We start from the raw sequence: 19,262 nt of genomic DNA on the forward strand, positions 1-19,262 counted from the left end.
TGCCCTGCATAAGCTTGCCGAGCGCAAGGAGGCCCTCTGACAAATTGAATTCCATTGCTTACCTCTCCCTCAGATGGATTTTTGTCTATTGACTACGACCTCCTGCTCCATTCAAAGATGGATTGGTAATCTAACTATTCAATTTGCTATAAATTCCAAAATACTTAATCTTAGTCATATGCATAATCAAGCGCTCAGAAATTTCTGGTACGTTACACATACCAGATGAATGGAAAGCCTCATCAAAGAGATGCAACATACATTCCTCAGATGGCCAGCATAAAATCATACAAAATCGTACTGAACGATTACTGAAAAAATAATTGTTTGAACTCACTGTCACTGTAGTAGTCGGGTGATTGATGAAAGTCTACTGAAGACGGCTGATCCTGTTCCGACTCTGAACAAAAGAAAAAAACAATCTCATGAGAAGGTGATTATAGAAGTGATATTGTGTGAAATCTAAAATATAATTTACATCTATGCCTTTACATTGTAAGGCCATCTCAAAGGAACATGCCCAAAAAACAAAACTTGCAGAATAGTTTTAAACAAAAAAAGGTTTAACAAGGAAGCTCTACCTCTGCAACTGTTTTCTTCACTCTTCTCACACTCCCAAGTACCCAGCTTTATATTGGTGCTCAATTATTCCTAAGGGCTGGTGCCCAATTATCACAAACTCCTATCAAACCTGATTGGAGTACAGACCTTGTTAGCTCCCTTTATACATAGGTTGAACGCAAATAACCATAAAAGGTTTATCACCCTGTCACTGATGGATGTCTCTGAATTAATAGCTGGTTGTGTGGCAAGAATCCAAATCCCACTTGCACTCAATGTATTCACTCTTTTTTTCCTTTTACTTTCAAATTATTTTCTTCCATCTTAATTTCACTCAATGTTCATGAAGTGTCGCTGGCAGAGTGTGGCTACTGTGTTTGCTTGTATCACGTTCATTTCATTTTGATTTCACAATTATAAAATGTTTCAAGGCGTTTATTTTTGCAGGAAGGGTGCTGTACAAGTTATATTATTAAGTGAAATTAAGGGTGTAACCCATCTGAGGTTTGCTATGTAGACTATCAGCTGCAATTCTAAATCCCAGTTGGGTATGCCATTGGAATAAACTTTCCAGGTTGTGATAAGTCAGTAATTCTTGAGGAACCCTCAAACAAAATGCAGTTTGTTGTTTAAGATCAAAGTTGCAACTAATTTTAGTCCTACAAATCCGATCATTTTAAAATTGAAAAAGAAAATCAGAGCAGTGTTCTAACTTGCCATTCACATATTGTAAGAAGCACACTGTTCAAGAGGAATGCCTATAACAAAATGAAATGCTTGAAAATGTCATTTAAACTTAACCAAGGGGGCTCTCCCAATAGATGATTGGTAAAATAGGCCATCAGTCCAAAAATACAGCGACTTACCAGACTTGGAAGCTCCACACTTGAAACATTTTTCTCGTCTCTTGAAGTTATATATACCACACTAGGTTTTTAAAAACAGTAAATAATTTCATGAATTCCAGATGTTATATCCCCATTTCAATAAACATTTTTTACAACAAATATGCCACATATAAAACAGGGTAAGGATAAATTACCTCACTATTACCAAGATCTAACAGAATTTCTGAGATAAGTCTCTAGGATGACTAAGACTGTCTCTAAGAGAACTTGATAGATGAAAGAAGCATCTTTGTCATACTTGTTGGATAAACAAGATATTTTCACGTCCACAAAGATTCATAATCCCAACAATGTCAAGCATCCACTGAGTACAATTTATCCAGGTGAACCACCTTATTAATTTCCAAATGGGAAAAACCATCAAAACATAGCAAACCTCCTGGCTGTCAGTGGGGAAAATCCTTGAAGGCTGAGCGCTATTTATAAATGATAATCCTTGCATTTGTTATAGCATCTTATCTTGTTGTCAAACGTTTACACTAGTCTCAAAGCACGTCACAAAATTTTTCTCTAATGTGTAGTAACTGTGTATTTGAAGGGGAATATAGTTTGTAGTGCAAATATGTGATGAATGCCTCAATGCCATACTACCATTTCTTAGAAGAACATGTGAAGCACTGAGATGTTCCTCAATAAGGCACTCTAGCAAATCCAAAGATTATTATTACATTTGCGCTATGCTCTTAGGTGAGATAATGGACAAAGGGCGATCTCAATTAGGGGTGGGAAAGAGAGCCGAGTGAAGAGAAGAAAGGATAAAAGAGAAGAAAAAGGAGCCCAATGGAGGTTTCTACACAAGTCCTGGCAGAGGGCTAAGTATGAGCTGCCAGCACCACACTCTAAAGAGAGGCTACAGCTCAAGACACCCAAAAGTGAGGAACGACAATTAAAAATAAACGTATATAATTAAAAATACTAATGGCAATACGATTTGCACAAATAAAAATACCTTGCCACAAAGCCAGTCTTCATAAGCCTTGGGTCGTGGATTGCTGTAGTGCATGGTGATATACTTCCCTTGTACAGTCAGTTGTTTCTGCAAAAAACAAATCGTAATTTAGCATTCCTTCGAGGCAAATAGTCAATATTCCCATGGCAGTGCACACGTGTAAGGATGGGAGTTAGTTCTCCCAAATTAGTGATTGATGTATGCATTTATGTATGTAACGGGAAGGGGGAGCCCAGGAGACCGAAGTACTGTTACCTACTGCCCATCCTATTTAGTCTTCAGTAAGATGGAAGTAGGCCAAGTCGTAAAAGGTCCAGTTGGAAAGGTATTACCATAGCGGTCTAAAGAGGCACACACACACACACACACACACAGTATCATACTCGTCAATACTTGCATAATAATAATTACAATTTTTTCCACCTTCGAGTGAAGCCTTTTGGATCAAGTTTCAACATGATTTTCAATTTGACTACGTGGTTACTTTAGCGTCTTACATTCCCACCAATAATGGAATCTACTGCCTGATCTAAAATCCCTGAATAGATCTGAGGTACAGCTCAAGCAACACTAAGCGCAATTAACATCACTTAGTTACCTCTGCTCTGGCCTGGGTACTTTCGTCCTTAATAATAATAATTGTGGCTTTATGCGCCTTTTTAAAAAAAAATGTTGTATTTTGAACTATAAACAAGTTCATCAATGCAAATATAGAACATGATAAAATTGGTATTACATGTTTTGTTCTAAAACCAAAAAGTACAGGGGAAAAAGCAAGCTCTATGGTTTTAGGAAGAGATTGTTGATGGTATTACTGAATGTTTTAAAACATCACAAGCATAGCATTATTATAAATTAGAAAATGTGCAAAGGGTTTGCAAAATTTATATTAAAATACAAGTTTTGATAGAAATTGCAAACTCGAAATAATTTATAATGTACTTTGTACAAGTCAGGAACAGCTGTGTATCCTCATCAGCTGCTGCTGAGCTGTAGTCCTAACAGTGGAAGTGTATGTCAGGCACCTGCTGGATATGGTTCATCAAAAAGGGATGACCCAAACTAATGCACAAGTGGGAAATACTGAACTATATATCAATATGTAGCATTTTTAGTCAATGTCAATATGGGGAAATATCTGAACAGATTTGAAGCAAAACTGCACACCTCAAACACCATATAGTTTCAAAGCAATTTACAGAAACAAAAATTGCAGAAATAAGTGTATGAATGCGTGTATGAAAAATTCGCATCAACACTGAAAAAACAAATTGGGGTAGTAAATAAACTAGCAATTTGCCGTACTTATACAATGTTACTGTGTGAAGCTACATTTATTCACCGTGTGGTTCTCATTCCAAAAACAAAATCTTCCTACTTAAAAGAACGTTTCATAATCGAACCTCACTTAACTCAATTTCAATTTTGATGTGTGGACAGCTTTAGCAGCCATGAATTAATGAAATTTTACAAAATAATAGGAAATAAACATAAACTCTTTAACCCAGCCCAATTTTGCTCCTAAACCCCAATAACAATTCTACCTGCTGGACCAATGATATTTCCCTCAACCAAGCAGCCTTATTGTCGCTATTAATAAGACTGTAACTCACAAAATGTTGCTATCTTAGTCAGTAAGAAATAAGCTGACAGTGCAAATCAGTTTTGCCTGGTAAAAAGTGTAGAAAAGAATCTTTCACTCAAAGGGCCATACTTCAACTCAGCAGAAACATTCAAGTAAATGCTGAAATCAAATACATCATTCATCTCAACTAGATTCATTGGAAGGCTACCCTGAAGCAATGGGTTGGTAACATTTCTCCTGATCACTTATAATCAATACCCAAATGGCAGTAACGATACTTCAATCACTTAAGCTAAGGCGCCAGTTGCTTAATGGATCAGAATCCCTGTTTTCAGGAGTTTGTCTGAATTACATAATAGTGAGCATCTACACACACATCCAACATGTTGGTCTCTTATGTTCAAGTGTGTGGATCACAAAAACGACCATGCTGGCCATTTAGTCACCAGAAATGAATAAAGCATCTGCGAGCAGAACCAATTCAGTCAATTATTGTAGATCTAGCATTGTGCCTGGTTTCAGAGTAGTGCACGCCTGAGGCGATCACCTGACTAATCTTAAAAGGTAAGATTCGGGAGAGAAAAATAATCAAAATATTTTAATTAAATATCTGTTTATAGTCATTCCCTGCTGAGGTTTATGCTCAGCAGCAACTTGCTTTTCGAGATTTTTTTTAAAAATCTGCTTGTGATCCTAAGTGCACAATCACATTCTACTTGTATTTTAATAAAAATGCCTTTGACTGATTATTCTGTATAAACCACATATGCAGAGCTGATAACAAGCACAAATATAAAGTAACACATAAATTTACATGAAATTAATGACTTCAGGTCGCCTGACTTACAAAGTCTGGCTATGTAGCATACTTTCCAGCAGATGGAGACAGAAGGCCACAGAAGCCAGAATCAAGTTTGCTGTTCTCCCTAACCCTCTCACGATTCAGTAGATGGAGGCAAAATTAATGCAATCATATGGCATGCTCTGCATTCTTCTATCCACAAAAATCATCACTCTTTAATTTGCACATGTTCACATGGTCCTTTACGAAAAATTTGCCTTGGCACTGCTCTTGTCTGGTTCAGTCTGTCCTCTTGCCTTAACAGAACCATCATCTGTTTGGGGGTCTCGACCCTCAGATCCTCTTTAGGGATGAGAGTGCTATACTAAATATTGCAATCTTATAAAAACCTTCAGATTTATTTAAATAATAATACAAACACATGAATTTACATTAAACTATTGACTTTAGGCCAGTTTGTCTCCTGCAAACCCTTTCAAAAAAATTACAAAAGATCCACCTCGGATTGTGCTTTTACCCATTTCTAAATTCATCTTACAACATGCCAATGTCTACTACTCCTATTGTTAAGTGTTCTGAGACATGGACGTAACCTTAAAAGTACCTTTCTTCCTTATTAAATTTTGTATGAGCACAGCTGCTTCCCTCCCCCCACTCTCTTCCCTTATACTCTCATTGTTTTATACAACAAGAATAGTTGATGTAACTGTGGTTTAAACATTTAATGAATTGTACTTGTAATCAGTTCCAAAGAATGCAATTCATACAGAATTTTACAGGGAAAACCAAAAAAAATCCACTCGTTTTGGACGATTTCCCCCCTGTGTCATTACATCAATTTCAAATACAGACAACTTGATCCTTTTTATTTTTTCCCAAGAAATCTAGACTTGTGATGAAGCAACCTGATTGGCTTCCATCCATCTTGTTGCGTCCTGCAAGTGATTAAACTCCACGAAGGCGAAACCACGGCTTTGACCTAGAGACAGCATTCAGATATAGACGGGATTGTGTTAGTCAATGGGTTTTAAAGCAGCCATTCTCAGATGAATCTGTCAAGTCACCCTCGTGCTTCAAAGCGTCTCCATTTACAATTTTGTGAAGCAGCGTTTCTGTGTGACCTCATTTTTCCTTTTCTTTGCCATGGCAAGGAATTGAACAGTGCAAAATTCAACATACTCTAGGATTAACAATACTGAAACATATGAAAAAACATTTTTCACATAAATCATGACAAACTAACCTTCAATGCAGGATATTCCACTCGTTACGCACCTGTATCCTGGTGCCAGTTAATGTTGCATTTTCTGTATGTTATTTAGTTGTTACTATGTGCATAATGTATAAAGGGAGGTGGGGAGACACTAGCAGATCACATTGGAGCAACAAAGGAAGATGGGAGAAAAGGAAAAGAGAAAGGAACAAAAAAAACACAAACAGGACATTGTGCAAAAGATTGCTTCCTGCTCTTTTATGTCATAGGAACTTTTTTTAAAAAAACAGACAGTTTTTTAAAAAAGTTCCTAAGTCATAATTTTTAGACACTAGCTACTTACTTATAGTAGGAAAAAAAAGTACCGTTGTCATTGTATAACCTTAAAAGTAAAATTTAACTGATCAATTTTACATTTCACGTTCCTTAGCCATGGCAAATTCTTGTTCTAATTCAGCCACTGGGTACATCAAATGGAGTTTTGAGGGAGGGAGGGAAGAGGAACCTGGACAGGAACATAAATCTCACCTGACATTTTGCTTCTCATTAGCCGCACGTCCCTTGGTTGAGCTCCATCAAAGGACTCCAATACAGTTCGGATCTAGAAAAGAAAATACAGCTGAAAACTGCAATACAAATTACACTGCTAGACGTTCCAAAGTTACATTGCACAAAAGAACATTATACTTGCATCCAGAATTTGATAAGAGCGCAGATGGCAGAATATTGTGCTGCAAATCCAACATGCTCTATGGCAGTGGATACAAATGGGCAACCACTGCTTCCCAAAAAGGGAAAGAGAATAAAGAGGATAGACACTGAGCACTTTTTAACAACTGACCATAGGCCTAGAAAACATTTGTTTACTCATTCCTTTTATACACTTCATAATTACTGTAGCTGCTTGAATTGGGTGTCAGACTAACTCAGTGGATAATACTTTTCCACCTAACTGAGTTCATATTCTAAACTGACACTCCAATACATAACCGGGGGAGCAATGCATTGGTGGAGAAGCTTCCTCCAAATGAGCAGGGTCCCACCTGCTTGTTCAGGTGAGTGGTTAAGATCCCATGATACTATCCTGGGCAACAAATCCCAGGCATAAAAGATGGTCATTTGTTTCACTTTGCTGTGTGAAATGCAGACTACACTTTTCAGAAAACTGTGAACGTCGAAAAGATGTGATAAGGTGCGAAACCAACAGCAAGATTATCAATATTAACTGTCATCCAGTGCCACTATCTTAACTTCAAATGCCCCAGTGATGCTGCCTGTGGATTTGTTAAGCCGAATTCTAAATCACTGTTCTGGTAATCACTTTGATCTATTGCACAACAGAGCTCCCATCCCTTCAGAGATTCCCACTCAGATGTGCTCAGATGTACCAAGAACAGAACATGCAGGATTTGCAGCAAACAAAATAACTGCATATAACTCTGTTTTTCAGAAAAATACCCAACGATATTTTAAAACAACAAATTGTATTTATATAGCGCCTTTCGTGTCGGGAGAATGTCCCAAGGGGCTGAAGAAAGTCAATGGTCATCATGATGCACAAAGTAACCATAAGAAACAGATAAGACTTACATCATCCTCGGTTGCAGATGATGGAAGACTTCGCAACATAATAGTTTTGCTTTCTTTATCATTGTTCAGGTCATTCCTGATGTCTTGGTCCCTGTAGTCGCCATCTGAATGGTAGCCGCCATCTGATCGCTCACTGCTTCTTCTTTCCTGGTGCCTCTGACATAAGCAGATTTGTTATCACTGAGTTACGATTGTTCACTTACCAATAACCAATCCAAATCCAGTATCTACATTTTTAAGTCGTATTTGTCCAAATAACTCTTCTTTCACCATAGTTTAATACGGTCCCCAGGATTGAAAAGCAAAGAAAATATGACTGAGATTCAAACATCATACATTCAAGCTTCAAATATTATAAGATTAGAATTTTATATATTGAGGAGATAATTTCTGCATCTATCAGATGCTCAGAGGTAGCCCTCTTCATTCTTGCTACTCATTCTGACTTGCAAACAGATTAGAGAACACAAACATTTTGTAAATTTAAGTCAAGGATTCCATATTAAGTTACAGTTTAAAAGGAAGTGGTTTGCAAAGGCGAATCAGAAAGCTCCAGCTGTGTTAATTATTGCAACAGAGTACTACTATAGTGCCAAGATAAACTATAACAATTGCAGATATTTCTCAAGGGTCACGCATATGCAAGTGACCATGGAATGTTAACCAAATGTAGCTGCTGTAATGCCTTTGAGATATGTCAATGTCATAAAACACTAGAAAAATGCAAGACCTTTTTTTTAGTGATGATTGTGCAAGCAACAAAGCCAAGCTCTACACTTTACACAGAAATCTAACACAGGAGATGTCAGTAATGGGAATGAAACACTTACCCACTTTTGGCACCTATTTGCAGGATTAAGCATACCTACGGGTACTACAAATTTCCTTTCATCCAAATTGGAAGAACTTTCACAATGTCAACTTGAAATAATGCTGTTATATCTACCTCAGAACTTTCGGAGCTCCGATGGTCTTGGTGTCGACGATTACTACGACGGTCGTCATTGGAACCTCTGTAGTCGTAGTCTCGATCATAATCCCGGTCATAGTCACGGTCATAGTCACGGTCATAGTCACGGTCATACTCTCGGTCATACTCTCGGTCATACTCTCGATCATACTCTCGATCATAATCCCGATCATAATCCCGATCATATTCACGGTCATAGTCTCGGTCATAGTCCCGGTCATAGTCCCGGTCTGAGCCCCTGGAGTTGCGATCTCTTCGGTCTCTAGAATCTGCGTGGTCTTTGATCTGATCAGAGCCGTACCTTCCATTCCGTTCAGTTCTACTTACTCTGCAGAAAAAGAACATCATAAAAATAATATTTCTACAGAACAACAGAAAGACAAAGGGTTTGACAATTAAGGTCACAATTAAATTGTGGTAAAGTACAAGTTGTTTTTAATATATCCTGTAAATATACATTATTTAAACATAAAGACACATAAACATAGTGTATATTAAGACAAGTATCAATTAAAAAATGTAAACATGTGATATTTATGGATTTAAAAGTGCTAACATATCAACCTATCTGCTGAATACAATGCCACAAAGGAAGGTTGAGAATTAAAGGTGAAAGGTATTGAAAGGGGGATCAAGAAAGTGAGAGGAAAGGTTCACTATTAGCCCTTTGGTTCTAAGTAACTCACCTTTTATTAGAACCCATCTTTGAAGAGACTCACTTGCGAGATTGGTTTCAAAATAATTTGGATTGGCAATCTGGAAAATATGATAAAAGATCAAAACTGACAGGTTAGTTATCCCAACGTATTATCTAATGAACTATGAAAAAATGTAGCTGACTGAATGTAATCATTTTTACAGCATTCTTTCAGTCACATTTTAGTGCTTTACTTATAACACAACACTGGACCTAACTCAATGTCCTATAAACGTTTCCACTGTATTTTCTTTTCCACAAGCATTGGTCAGCAATGTATTCCTGAAATATTTTTCATACAACAAAACCAGAAGTCTATCATATCATTATTTCTCAGTGAGGTATCATATTTTACAACACTTAACTGACTCAAATTCTGTTTAAATTTGTTTACTAGGATTTTTACAAGTCAAACTCTTTGCATGAAAAAAGTTCCAGTGATGGTAACTTTTCCAAGCAGTGCAAAAAAGACTGCTCTTTAGCCAGAAAAAAAATTACAAAACTGTCTTGAACTCCGTGATATTGCCAGGCAGGCATGCAAGCTCGAGGTTTCAAAGAGAAACGAGGATTGTAATAGAAAGGTCATCAAAAGCTACACTGTACCTCTTCAAGTCAAGTCTACCTGAAATCACATTAGACTGAGCCAAATCCTCAGAACACTAACTGTTACTATAGGAAAGTACAGATGTGGATATTGATTGAGGAAGCTGGCTTGTGCTGCACTATGGTTCAATAATCTGCCAACAGACACGTTCTAGGCTGTCACTGGGTTATTATCTGAAACCGCTGAGCCCTTGTAAAGTCAGTATTTTCAGAAGAGAAAATTAGGCTCAACTGTGATTACCGTTCACATACTGCCAAGAACCCAGCTTCAGCAAAACAAGGAACAAGAATAAAAAAATCTAAAGGTATACATTTGTATTGCGCCTTTCGCGTCTCGAGGACATCCCAAGACGCAGGAAAGGTTCAACATCCATGCTGAGATTTCAGTTCAACAGTGCAAACTGACACATGTACAGTTCTGTATGGTGTAAGATCTTAAGAAATTATTTAAAAAAGAGGAAGTAATTTCTCCCAATATCAGTCATTAATTCTCATACTCATTTGTGAGTCTCCAGGTAAACAAAATGGCTACGTGCTTACAAAAAAGACACTACTGTACACCCTACAGCAAATATTTGTTAAACTATTTGAGACAATGATAATTCCTCCAAAAAGTGTTAATTCAGTTCATTTTGTCGTTTTGGGCAGCAGCCATTTTGAAAACTCAACCTTTGTCGAAATCGTAAACAAGTGGTCAACGATTCTACATTTGCATTGCACCTTTCTTGTCGGGGACCCGCTGAGCCTTTGTAAAGGCAGCATTTTGGTCTCAACGATCTTTTTCCCCTTTGTCTGTGAAAAGGAGACAAAGTAGGGGAGAGGAACTTGATCAAAAACGAGGTCGAAAAAAAAATCATAAGGTAGATTTTGACAAGTGGGGAGGGAGAGGGCGAGATGGCGGGATTTGGAGGAGGAGGTTTAGAGGCCGATTGGAAGCGGACGGCTTTCGGCCATTTTCTCTCTCTCTCTCTGAAGCGATTTCACTTTCTCTGTTTACAAATTGTAGCCGAAGGAAGAGTTACCGCGGGCAGAAAAAAAATTTATAGCAGAAAGAATTCGACTTTGAAAGCGTTGGTGGGGAGGAATTGATGTCGTTAGACATTCTCATCAGATTGTCTTACACCAAAGCGAGTGTAAGAGCGCGAGTGTTGAGTGTGAAGTGTGGCCATTGAACGATGACTGTTATGTCGCGGAGGGAGGGAAGCGGCTGGAACTTTCCCGAACCTCCCTCCCGCTTTCCTCCACCCGAGCCCGCGCTCCAGCGCCTCTGAGGCGACCCGCATTGTACGGCTTCTCTTCCGTCGCCGCCGCTCACGAACCTTACCTGCTTACCCTAACCGTTCGATACGGAGATGTGACCGGAGTTTCACTGACCGCAGTCTCTCTCCGCCATCACCGCACAACCACAAGATGGCGCCGGCTCGGCACAGCTACCCGGCAGGCTGTGCGGCCACCAGCGCGCCCATTGGCTGAGAGTACAATGCCCACTGCATCCTGGGACTTGTGTTGCTGAGTCTCGGCTGACAGGAGAGGCACTGCACCGTGACAGGGGCACCTCCCCCCCCCCCAGGCACCGTGACAGGGGCACCTCCCCCCCCCCAGGCACCGTGACAGGGGCACCCCCCCCCGGGGCACCATTCCCCCCCCACCAGGGGCACCCTCCCCCCCACAGGCACCGTGACAGGGGCACCTCCCCCCCCCTCCAGGCACCGTGACAGGGGCACCATTCCCCCCCCACCAGGGGCACCCTCCACCCCCCCAGGCACCGTGACAGGGGCACCATTCCCCCCCCACCAGGGGCACCCTCCCCCCCCAGGCACCGTGACAGGGGCACCATCCCCCCGCCCCCCCCCAAGGTACTGTGACAGGGGCACAACCCCCCCCCCCCAGGCACCGTGACAGGGGCACAAACCCCCCCCCCCCCCCCCAGGCACCGTGACAGGGGCACCATCCCCCCCCAAGGCACAGTGACAGGGGCACCCTCCCCCCCCAAGGCACAGTGACAGGGGCACCCTCCCCCCCCAAGGCACCGTGACAGGGGCACCCTCCCCCCCCCAGGCACCGTGACAGGGGCACCCTCCCCCCCACCCGCAGCACCGTGACAGGGGCACCATCCCCCCACCCCCCCCAAGGCACCGTGACAGGGGCACCATCCCCCCCCCTCAAGGCACCGTGACAGGGGCACCCTCCCCCCCCAAGGCACAGTGACAGGGGCACCCTCCCCCCCAAGGCACAGTGATAGGGGCACCCTCCGCCCCACCCGCAGCACCGTGACGGGCACCCTTCCCCCCCCCCTCCCCACGTGGCACCATGACAGGGGCACCCTCCCCCCCCACCCGTGGCACCATGACAGGGGCACCTCCCCCCCCACCCTGTGGCACCTCAACAGCAAGCAATCTCCCTCCAGCAATGTGATACATGGAGCAGACAAAAGGCATGGCATCCTTTGCCTGAAATATTTGGGTTCATTCTCATTTTCTGACAAACACTTAAACATTAAAATTCTCAGACCTAAAAGTAACCATAATATATCAAATCCAAGGATTACATATACAGTATAAATATGCATTGAATGTACTTTCACTGTATAAAATTCCCTCTAAAAGTTAAAGAATAATTTAGTGAATTGAGGAAGGCATTAAAGATTTTAGATTTCCCGCATCTATAGTTTTATCATATCAAAGCACTTAGTTACATATAAATATCCCCAAATGTTATTACACTTTTGTTAAAAAAACAGGCAAAATATTTAAGTTATTTACAATAATGTGACATCACAATGACAAATGGCATCACAAAGATTTTTATTTCTGGAGGGGTTCGTTCAGAACTCTGCCCGACACATAGTTACCCGGACCAAACTCTGTACCCACATCTCGCCAGTTCTGGGCAGGCTCCACTGGCTCTCCCATCACCAACCAGATCGACTTCAAGATCCTCACATTCGTGTTCAAATCCCTTCACTCTCTCCGATCTCCTCACTGCCCAATGCACCACCTGGCGCCTTTGCTCGACTGGCACTGGCCTCCTGTTCATCCTTTGCACCCTCCGCCCCACCATTGCAGGGCGGGCTTTAAGCCACTGCGACCCGAAACTCTGCAACACTCTCCGTCAATCATTCCACCTTGCCCCCTTCCCCTTTTTCAAGTCCTGCCTGAAAACCTTCCTCTTCGACCGTGCTAACAGCCACCTCCCACAAGCCCCCATCCCCAACTCGAGAGTCAGGCTCCGCCACTGTTAGGAGCTCTGAGACACTAACTTGTGTGGAGGGTATTATATAAGTGCAAGTTGTTGCAAAGGGCTATAAAAATTAAATCAACTGATTTTTCAGTTGAAAACCACTTTGAAAAATATATTTCACAGGAAATGTAACCTGTAAATAAGTACAGGAAGGAAAACTGGAATTGACACTGTGTTCATTCTGTAAGGATTAACTGGGCATCATCAATGTCAAACTACAAATTTTCAATATGTTTCATTTGGTTGAAGTTAGTCCAATTTGGTAATTAATACGTATCAATAATAAACATCAGTCTGCCTGTTCAGGTGGAAGTTAAAAGTTATTAGGCTCAGGTTGGCAAGAGCCAAGGCTTGGGGACCCCGGAGTGTGGGTTGTCTGGTAAGCTTTCCCGCTGCTTGTCCGGTTAGGACCACCCTACCCGTTAGGGCTTTGGCTTGTGGGGTTATCAGGAGCTGAGTTGGATAATTTCCTGCCCCCAGTAACTAGTCTGCTCTTCCACTGTCATCAGCAGTGCCCTGGAATACTGCGGATCCACCCGCCTCAGGAACCGGGCCAGCGAGACCGCCAGAGGGATGGCTCGATCCCGACATTCCCTTGTCAGGCATATCACCGCGGAGCCAGTTCAGCTCCAAGCAGACCCCGCTTCTCCCCCTCCCCAACTGCAGCAGCCAACTGTGCACAGCAGTGTTCCACAAACAGCCGTGGATTGAGTGGCCTAATTATCGAAGGGATTATATTTGAAGGGTCACACAAGCACTGTGCAAGACAGTCACTGGGCGGATGCCGTACAGACAGTTGGGCAGACGATTGGGGGCGGGAGGCCGCTGCCGCCATCTTGCAGTTCTCCTGGACTCCATTTTATCTCCTACACATAAATTCTCTTCGGCTTTCCCAATGAAAGCGGCCGCACCCTCACGTGGGGCCGGCGGGGTGTTGTTTTCGAACCCGGTTCACAATCATGTCGCACTTACCGTCTCCCGCCGCCGCCCTCGCACCGCGTGGCCGAGCGTCTGCGCGCCAGACTCTCGCAGTCCAACTACATTACCCAGCAAGCGGCGCGGGGCGACGCTATAGCGCATGCGCAGTGCCCGGGGCTGGGACAGTGGGCAGTGCCCTGGGACAGTGCCCTGGGGCAGTGGGCAGTGCCCTAGGACAGTGGGCAATGCCCTGGGACAGTGGGCTGGGACAGTGGGCAATGCCCTGGGGCCGTGGGCAGTGCCCTGGGGCAGTGGGCAGTGCCCTGGGGCAGTGGGCAGTGCCCTGGGGCAGTGGGCAGTGCCCTGGGCTGGGGCAATGGGGAGGATGGCCAGAAATTAAACTAGATTTGAAGTTTTTTAAGTTTTTAATTTTAAAAATGAGGCACCCACCTGAAGCCTTTTTTTTCTCTCCGAAGCTGAATATAATAAAAACAACTTGGCAACATTGACAATGGGCCCGGGTTTGGTGCACGAGTGGTTAACGAGTTCTGTAGCTCAGTGGTTAGAGCACTCACTTTGCAAGCGAGAGACCTTGGGCAAGTTTCTCCACACACCTGATAATAATCCCTCAAGAAAAAAAACAGTAATTGGTCATTTCAATCCACGACTGTTTGTGGGACACTGCTGTGCACAATTAGCTGTCACATTTTACCCACAAATATACAGTCAATTCACTTTACAGTCTATTCTGTGAAGCACTTTGAGACATCTAGAAGACGTGAAAAGCCCTATATCAAATGCAAGGATTATTATTATTATTACAAGTTTAATTTATATAGCTCCCTTCACGCAGGGTAAACTCTCGGAGTATTTTATAGAATCATGGTCGGATGGGGGGATGGGACAGGAAAGGGTGAGGTTACCATAGGTGTAATAAAAGTCGTACAATCCTTGCATTTGATGTTGAGCCTTTTTGTCTCAAAGCACTTTACAGGATTTACTGTAAAGTGTAGCAATTATACTTATAGCAAACGAGGCAGCCAGCAAAGTCTCACAGGCAATGTTGAAGTGAAGGAATAATTTTACTTGGGGTAGGCATTAAAGTGGGTTTTAATGTGAGCGACAGTGAGACTGATGGACAGAGGAAGTATCAGGGGTGGGCATTTGAAGTCAATGCAGGCAGCAATAACTGGATTTCAGCAGTATATGGTGAGATAAGGTGGAGAAGTGAAGTCTGGGTCAGGGGCAGAACATAATGAGGAAGGAGAGCTTAAGATAGAACAGGTGGCGCAATGGTTCAAAACAAAATTACATTTGTAAAGTGCCTTTCAGTGAGTTTGGAATAGGCCAGGGAGGGTGAGGTCAGAGCTGGCAATGAGATGTTGACAGGAGCAACAACCCTGTAGTTTGTACATTTTCTGTATTTATCTGGCTCTTTTGAAAGCTGATTAGATTTTTCCCCAACCACCACTCTTGGTAGGGCATTCCGTATTCTAACGACTGCGTGAAAAAAATTCTCAACCTCCACATTTGCTATCTGTTTTGTAAATCGACACCCTCTAGTCACTGACTCACCGCTCAAAGAAAATAATTTCTCCCTATTTACTCTATCAAAACCCTTCATAATATTAAAGAGTTCTATCAGGTTACCCCTCAACCTTCTTTGTTCCATTGGAAACAATCCAGTTTCTCCAGTCTATTCATAGGCCAAACCACCCTCTATGTCCTCATCTTTCCTGGATGGCTTAATGCAGACTGTACAGTAGGAAATGTAATTATGTTTACAATAATTCTCAGATCACTCCCAATTGTGCCTTCACCAAATGCATCCAAGAAACTGATTTTTTTCAGATTACACCCTTATGAATTGCGAAGTTCTCTAAAAAAATAAATTGTAGTACAATAAGAAACACCAATAGGTTCTTTCCAAAATTTATTTGTAAAGAAAACTGTAGGTACATTATTATACATTTGGCTGAAACAAAATGTACATTGTACATTTGGCATAAATATAATTTTAACAAACAAAAAATTCCTACAGACAATTTGCACTGCTTAGTACAATACCATGTAACAAAAAAATAGGAAATGTATTTACATATTTACAACTGCTCTCAGATCACTCCAATTCATTGTATCTCGTAAACATAGCTTTTTTAACAGCGTCTTTGTATGAATCTGAAGTAGTGACACCATACGAGCTTCCTCGAGCTCCCAAACCAGCTCCCTTCATCCTTGTTTGAGCCTGTAAATTAGGTGTTAGAACATTAAAATTTACAGCAAGGCATTTTACCTCCGCCCCTCAAAACTGGAAGGAATGCAATAGATGATCATATACTTGATGCCTTTCTCAAATTGGCCCGCTGGTGGGACAGATCAATTCCCACTTTCAAGACCGAAATTGAGTCTCTCAGATTGAATGAGTCGATCCAATGAATCGATCAGATTTAATCTCTCCTCCTAGCACTCTAATTACCAAAGCAATATATTGCTCCAGTGATGCCTATCGTGGAAAAGAACATGTATTTGCAGAAGCTCAAATACCATTGCAACATGTTCTGAAATCAAATTTCTGCCACTCTCACATACACAAACTAATAGTAATAAGTTGTATTTAGTACAGTAGCTCATGTCAAAATATGAGTCATTAATAAAAAAAACTTTGAAGTGTCGCGAATGTTCACAGGCAACTGCATCTGTGCCAGGAACATCACAAACACTGATCAGTAGCAAATTGATCAGAATTGTATTTAGGTAAATTTGGCTAAGGAAGTAATATAGTTCAGAACATTAGTACTTCAATTTTCAAGAAAGTGAGGGTTAATTCAAAAAACCAAAGCGAAAGAAAAAAGGAAAGAAGAGAAAGCTTAAAAGTGAGATAAAACGTAAATCTGAAAGGTAGCGAGTGCAAATCTGGAGCAGTGGCCAATTATACAAATGTATCCAGTAGTAACAAAATTAAACAGGCACCCTGAAATAAAGTTCCAATAGGAAAGCCAATGCTTGGTTTCGATTGTAAAATACTTTTCAACAAAATAAAACACTCAAAACTGATTAATTACTTCCCATTCTTATTGAAGACAATCAGCAAACAACAAAGTGGTCAATAAATACACAGCATAAGAAAGGGAACCGTACCTGTATGGGAGCTGTAATACCTTGCCGATTGCGACCTAATCCTGAGCCTTCTTTCCAGCCCATAGCCTGCAGCATCCGACTCCCAATATTGTCGCTGTTAATACCATTTTTTGTTGGCTGCTCAAAATCACTGTTGGTACAAAGCCACGCTTTAGTTTTTAGTCCCTATTAACATTCAAAAGTGTTATCCTGACCCATTGTACAGTTACAGTTCACCCTTGTCAATAAGCAAGTTCAAGTTGCTAAGAAACACACTTACAACGCGGCAGAAAAATAACTTAAAGAAACTGAAGCTAAACTTGGCTGAGATCGACTTTTAATTAATATTTTAATGCAACAATATAATTTGATGACTTCCCTCACTCATCACATTGGTTGTACTTACATTACTGCAGCAGCAGTGTTAAACTTCTTCCTCTTGGGCTCAGGAGGCTCTGGGATTCCATATTTCTCTCTCCTTTCTGCTGCTCTGTCTCTGTACTTCATCTTTTAATTTGAAGGGAACCAGATAACAATGATTGAGGCAATGAGAGGATTGCAATATATCAAAGTTAGAATGTGATTTTGAAATGTTACAACATCTGCTCCAAAATAGAAACAAGATTATGCTGCTTCTCCAATACAGTTTGATCTCACAGTCTTGGCACACAAAGCAATTCTTCCATTCCCATTTTCTCTCCTGAAAACATTCAATTACCTTTTTCTGCACTGATGGTTCCCTGAATGCTGGTAACCTTGCCCAAGTGGCCATTCTTACTGTGAACTTGACATTAGAGGCTAGATTGCTTTTGACCACAGAGCAATCACAACGAGCCTGATCACATCTCAGCCCACATCGACACATATGCACTTGGCAGCAGGGGACACTGGACATACTAAAACTGAAAACCATGGTTGAGTTTTTGCCCCCCCCCTAATCCAGAGGCAATGAGTCTTACAACTCCTCAATGAGCCTTACAACTCCTCAACCATTGAAGTTCCTCGCTTGGGAGACCTTTCTCTTCAAGGTGTTTACTGTCATCTCTCTTCTTTCCTCAGCTTGGTGTCAATCTCTGCCACTGCTATGCGCTTTGAGACGCTACATAAAGGACTCTATATAAATACAAGAATTGTACTGCCCTGCCCAGCAAAATTTGAACCCGCAACTTTCATATCTGTATGCACAAGACTGGTTTACATACTGTGGGGGGGAAATCACACAAGTCGAGTTTATTCTTTATGAAGCACGTGGATTAACTAGGACAGGAAAAACAATAATTACTGCTATGAATTCTGGCTACCATACTATGATGACTGGCTTCTGCACAGGAGGCAAGCCATTTTCCTCTAATCTGTCAGCTTCCCCTCCAGATGTTCCATTACTAAACATGGTGACCAGAATTCATTCATTTACTGCTTAGATCATCACTGGACTTACCTCACTTTCTGTCTTTTGCAGTGCTTCAAGCTCTCTATTGGACATCTTGCTCCTTTTATGGATTTCTAAATTTTGCTATAGAAGAGAAACACAATTTATGGCCACCCAGCTTAACTATGAAAATGTAATATACAACATGACATTTTTTGCGCTATAGATGCCCACAGCAAAGTTGAGATCGATGCTGTTTCATTATCCTTCAATTTCAATATTCCTGTTTCCTTCCCCAAACAGCCTTGAACATCATCTAATTGGGATTTACTCGTACTGGTCAAGGTCTTCAAAACCATGATCTGGATCTCCATTATTTTCATGTTCTGAAACAGAACTGTACAAGAGATTTCTACAGATTTTGGTAAGCAAGCCGCTGAAAAAGCCTCTGCTCATTACCCTGTGCAGGTCAGAGAGTTGTTGATGGCGTATCAGTGCCTCTTTGTTAGGGAACTGTCTTCTGCACAAGAGGCAAGCAATTTTCTTCCAATCGGTCAGCTTCCCCTCTAGATCTTCTGTTGCCTCTTGCTCTTCCTCATCACTCTCTCCACTGTATGCTGCCACAAGACCCTGCAGTGGGCTTGCCTTCCTCTACAAGAAAAAATGATCAAGGTTGAGTTGAAATTAGTGCAAGAACGTTTTATACCTAGGACCTAAATATACAAACCCGATAATTTTGT

At 41.5% G+C, this 19,262-nt stretch overlaps 2 protein-coding genes across 5 annotated transcripts in view; both read right to left on the bottom strand.

Moving 5' to 3' along the window:
* LOC103176618 (RNA-binding protein 5) overlaps window positions 1–14,164 on the bottom strand; it is a 29,428-nt gene extending 15,264 nt beyond the window's left edge. For 2 of the 3 annotated variants that reach the window (XM_042339476.1, XM_042339474.1), the window contains exons 1-9: window positions 11,203–11,322; window positions 9,265–9,334; window positions 8,555–8,906; window positions 7,609–7,764; window positions 6,547–6,619; window positions 5,711–5,784; window positions 2,419–2,505; window positions 1,428–1,488; window positions 338–400 (exon numbers count right to left, since the gene is read on the bottom strand). In XM_042339476.1, coding sequence (XP_042195410.1) covers window positions 338–400; window positions 1,428–1,488; window positions 2,419–2,505; window positions 5,711–5,784; window positions 6,547–6,619; window positions 7,609–7,764; window positions 8,555–8,906; window positions 9,265–9,281 — 883 coding nt within the window. In that variant the 5' untranslated portion in view covers window positions 9,282–9,334; window positions 11,203–11,322. Of the gene's footprint in view, window positions 1–337; window positions 401–1,427; window positions 1,489–2,418; window positions 2,506–5,710; window positions 5,785–6,546; window positions 6,620–7,608; window positions 7,765–8,554; window positions 8,907–9,264; window positions 9,335–11,202; window positions 11,323–14,090 lie in introns of those variants that run through there. The other variant, XM_042339475.1, reaches the window with a different exon arrangement.
* Window positions 14,165–15,956: 1,792 nt separating this feature from the next.
* LOC103176619 (RNA-binding protein 5) overlaps window positions 15,957–19,262 on the bottom strand; it is a 29,982-nt gene continuing 26,676 nt past the window's right edge. For both annotated transcript variants that reach the window (XM_007890270.2, XM_007890269.2), the window contains 5 exons: window positions 18,982–19,173; window positions 18,592–18,666; window positions 17,560–17,660; window positions 17,175–17,304; window positions 15,957–16,281 (listed from right to left, as the gene is read on the bottom strand). In XM_007890270.2, coding sequence (XP_007888461.1) covers window positions 16,156–16,281; window positions 17,175–17,304; window positions 17,560–17,660; window positions 18,592–18,666; window positions 18,982–19,173 — 624 coding nt within the window. In that variant the 3' untranslated portion in view covers window positions 15,957–16,155. The remainder of the gene's footprint in view (window positions 16,282–17,174; window positions 17,305–17,559; window positions 17,661–18,591; window positions 18,667–18,981; window positions 19,174–19,262) is intronic.

This window comes from Callorhinchus milii, unplaced genomic scaffold (genome assembly GCF_018977255.1).
Source record: "Callorhinchus milii isolate IMCB2004 unplaced genomic scaffold, IMCB_Cmil_1.0 Scaffold12, whole genome shotgun sequence".
Classification (NCBI taxonomy): Eukaryota; Metazoa; Chordata; class Chondrichthyes; order Chimaeriformes; family Callorhinchidae; genus Callorhinchus; species Callorhinchus milii.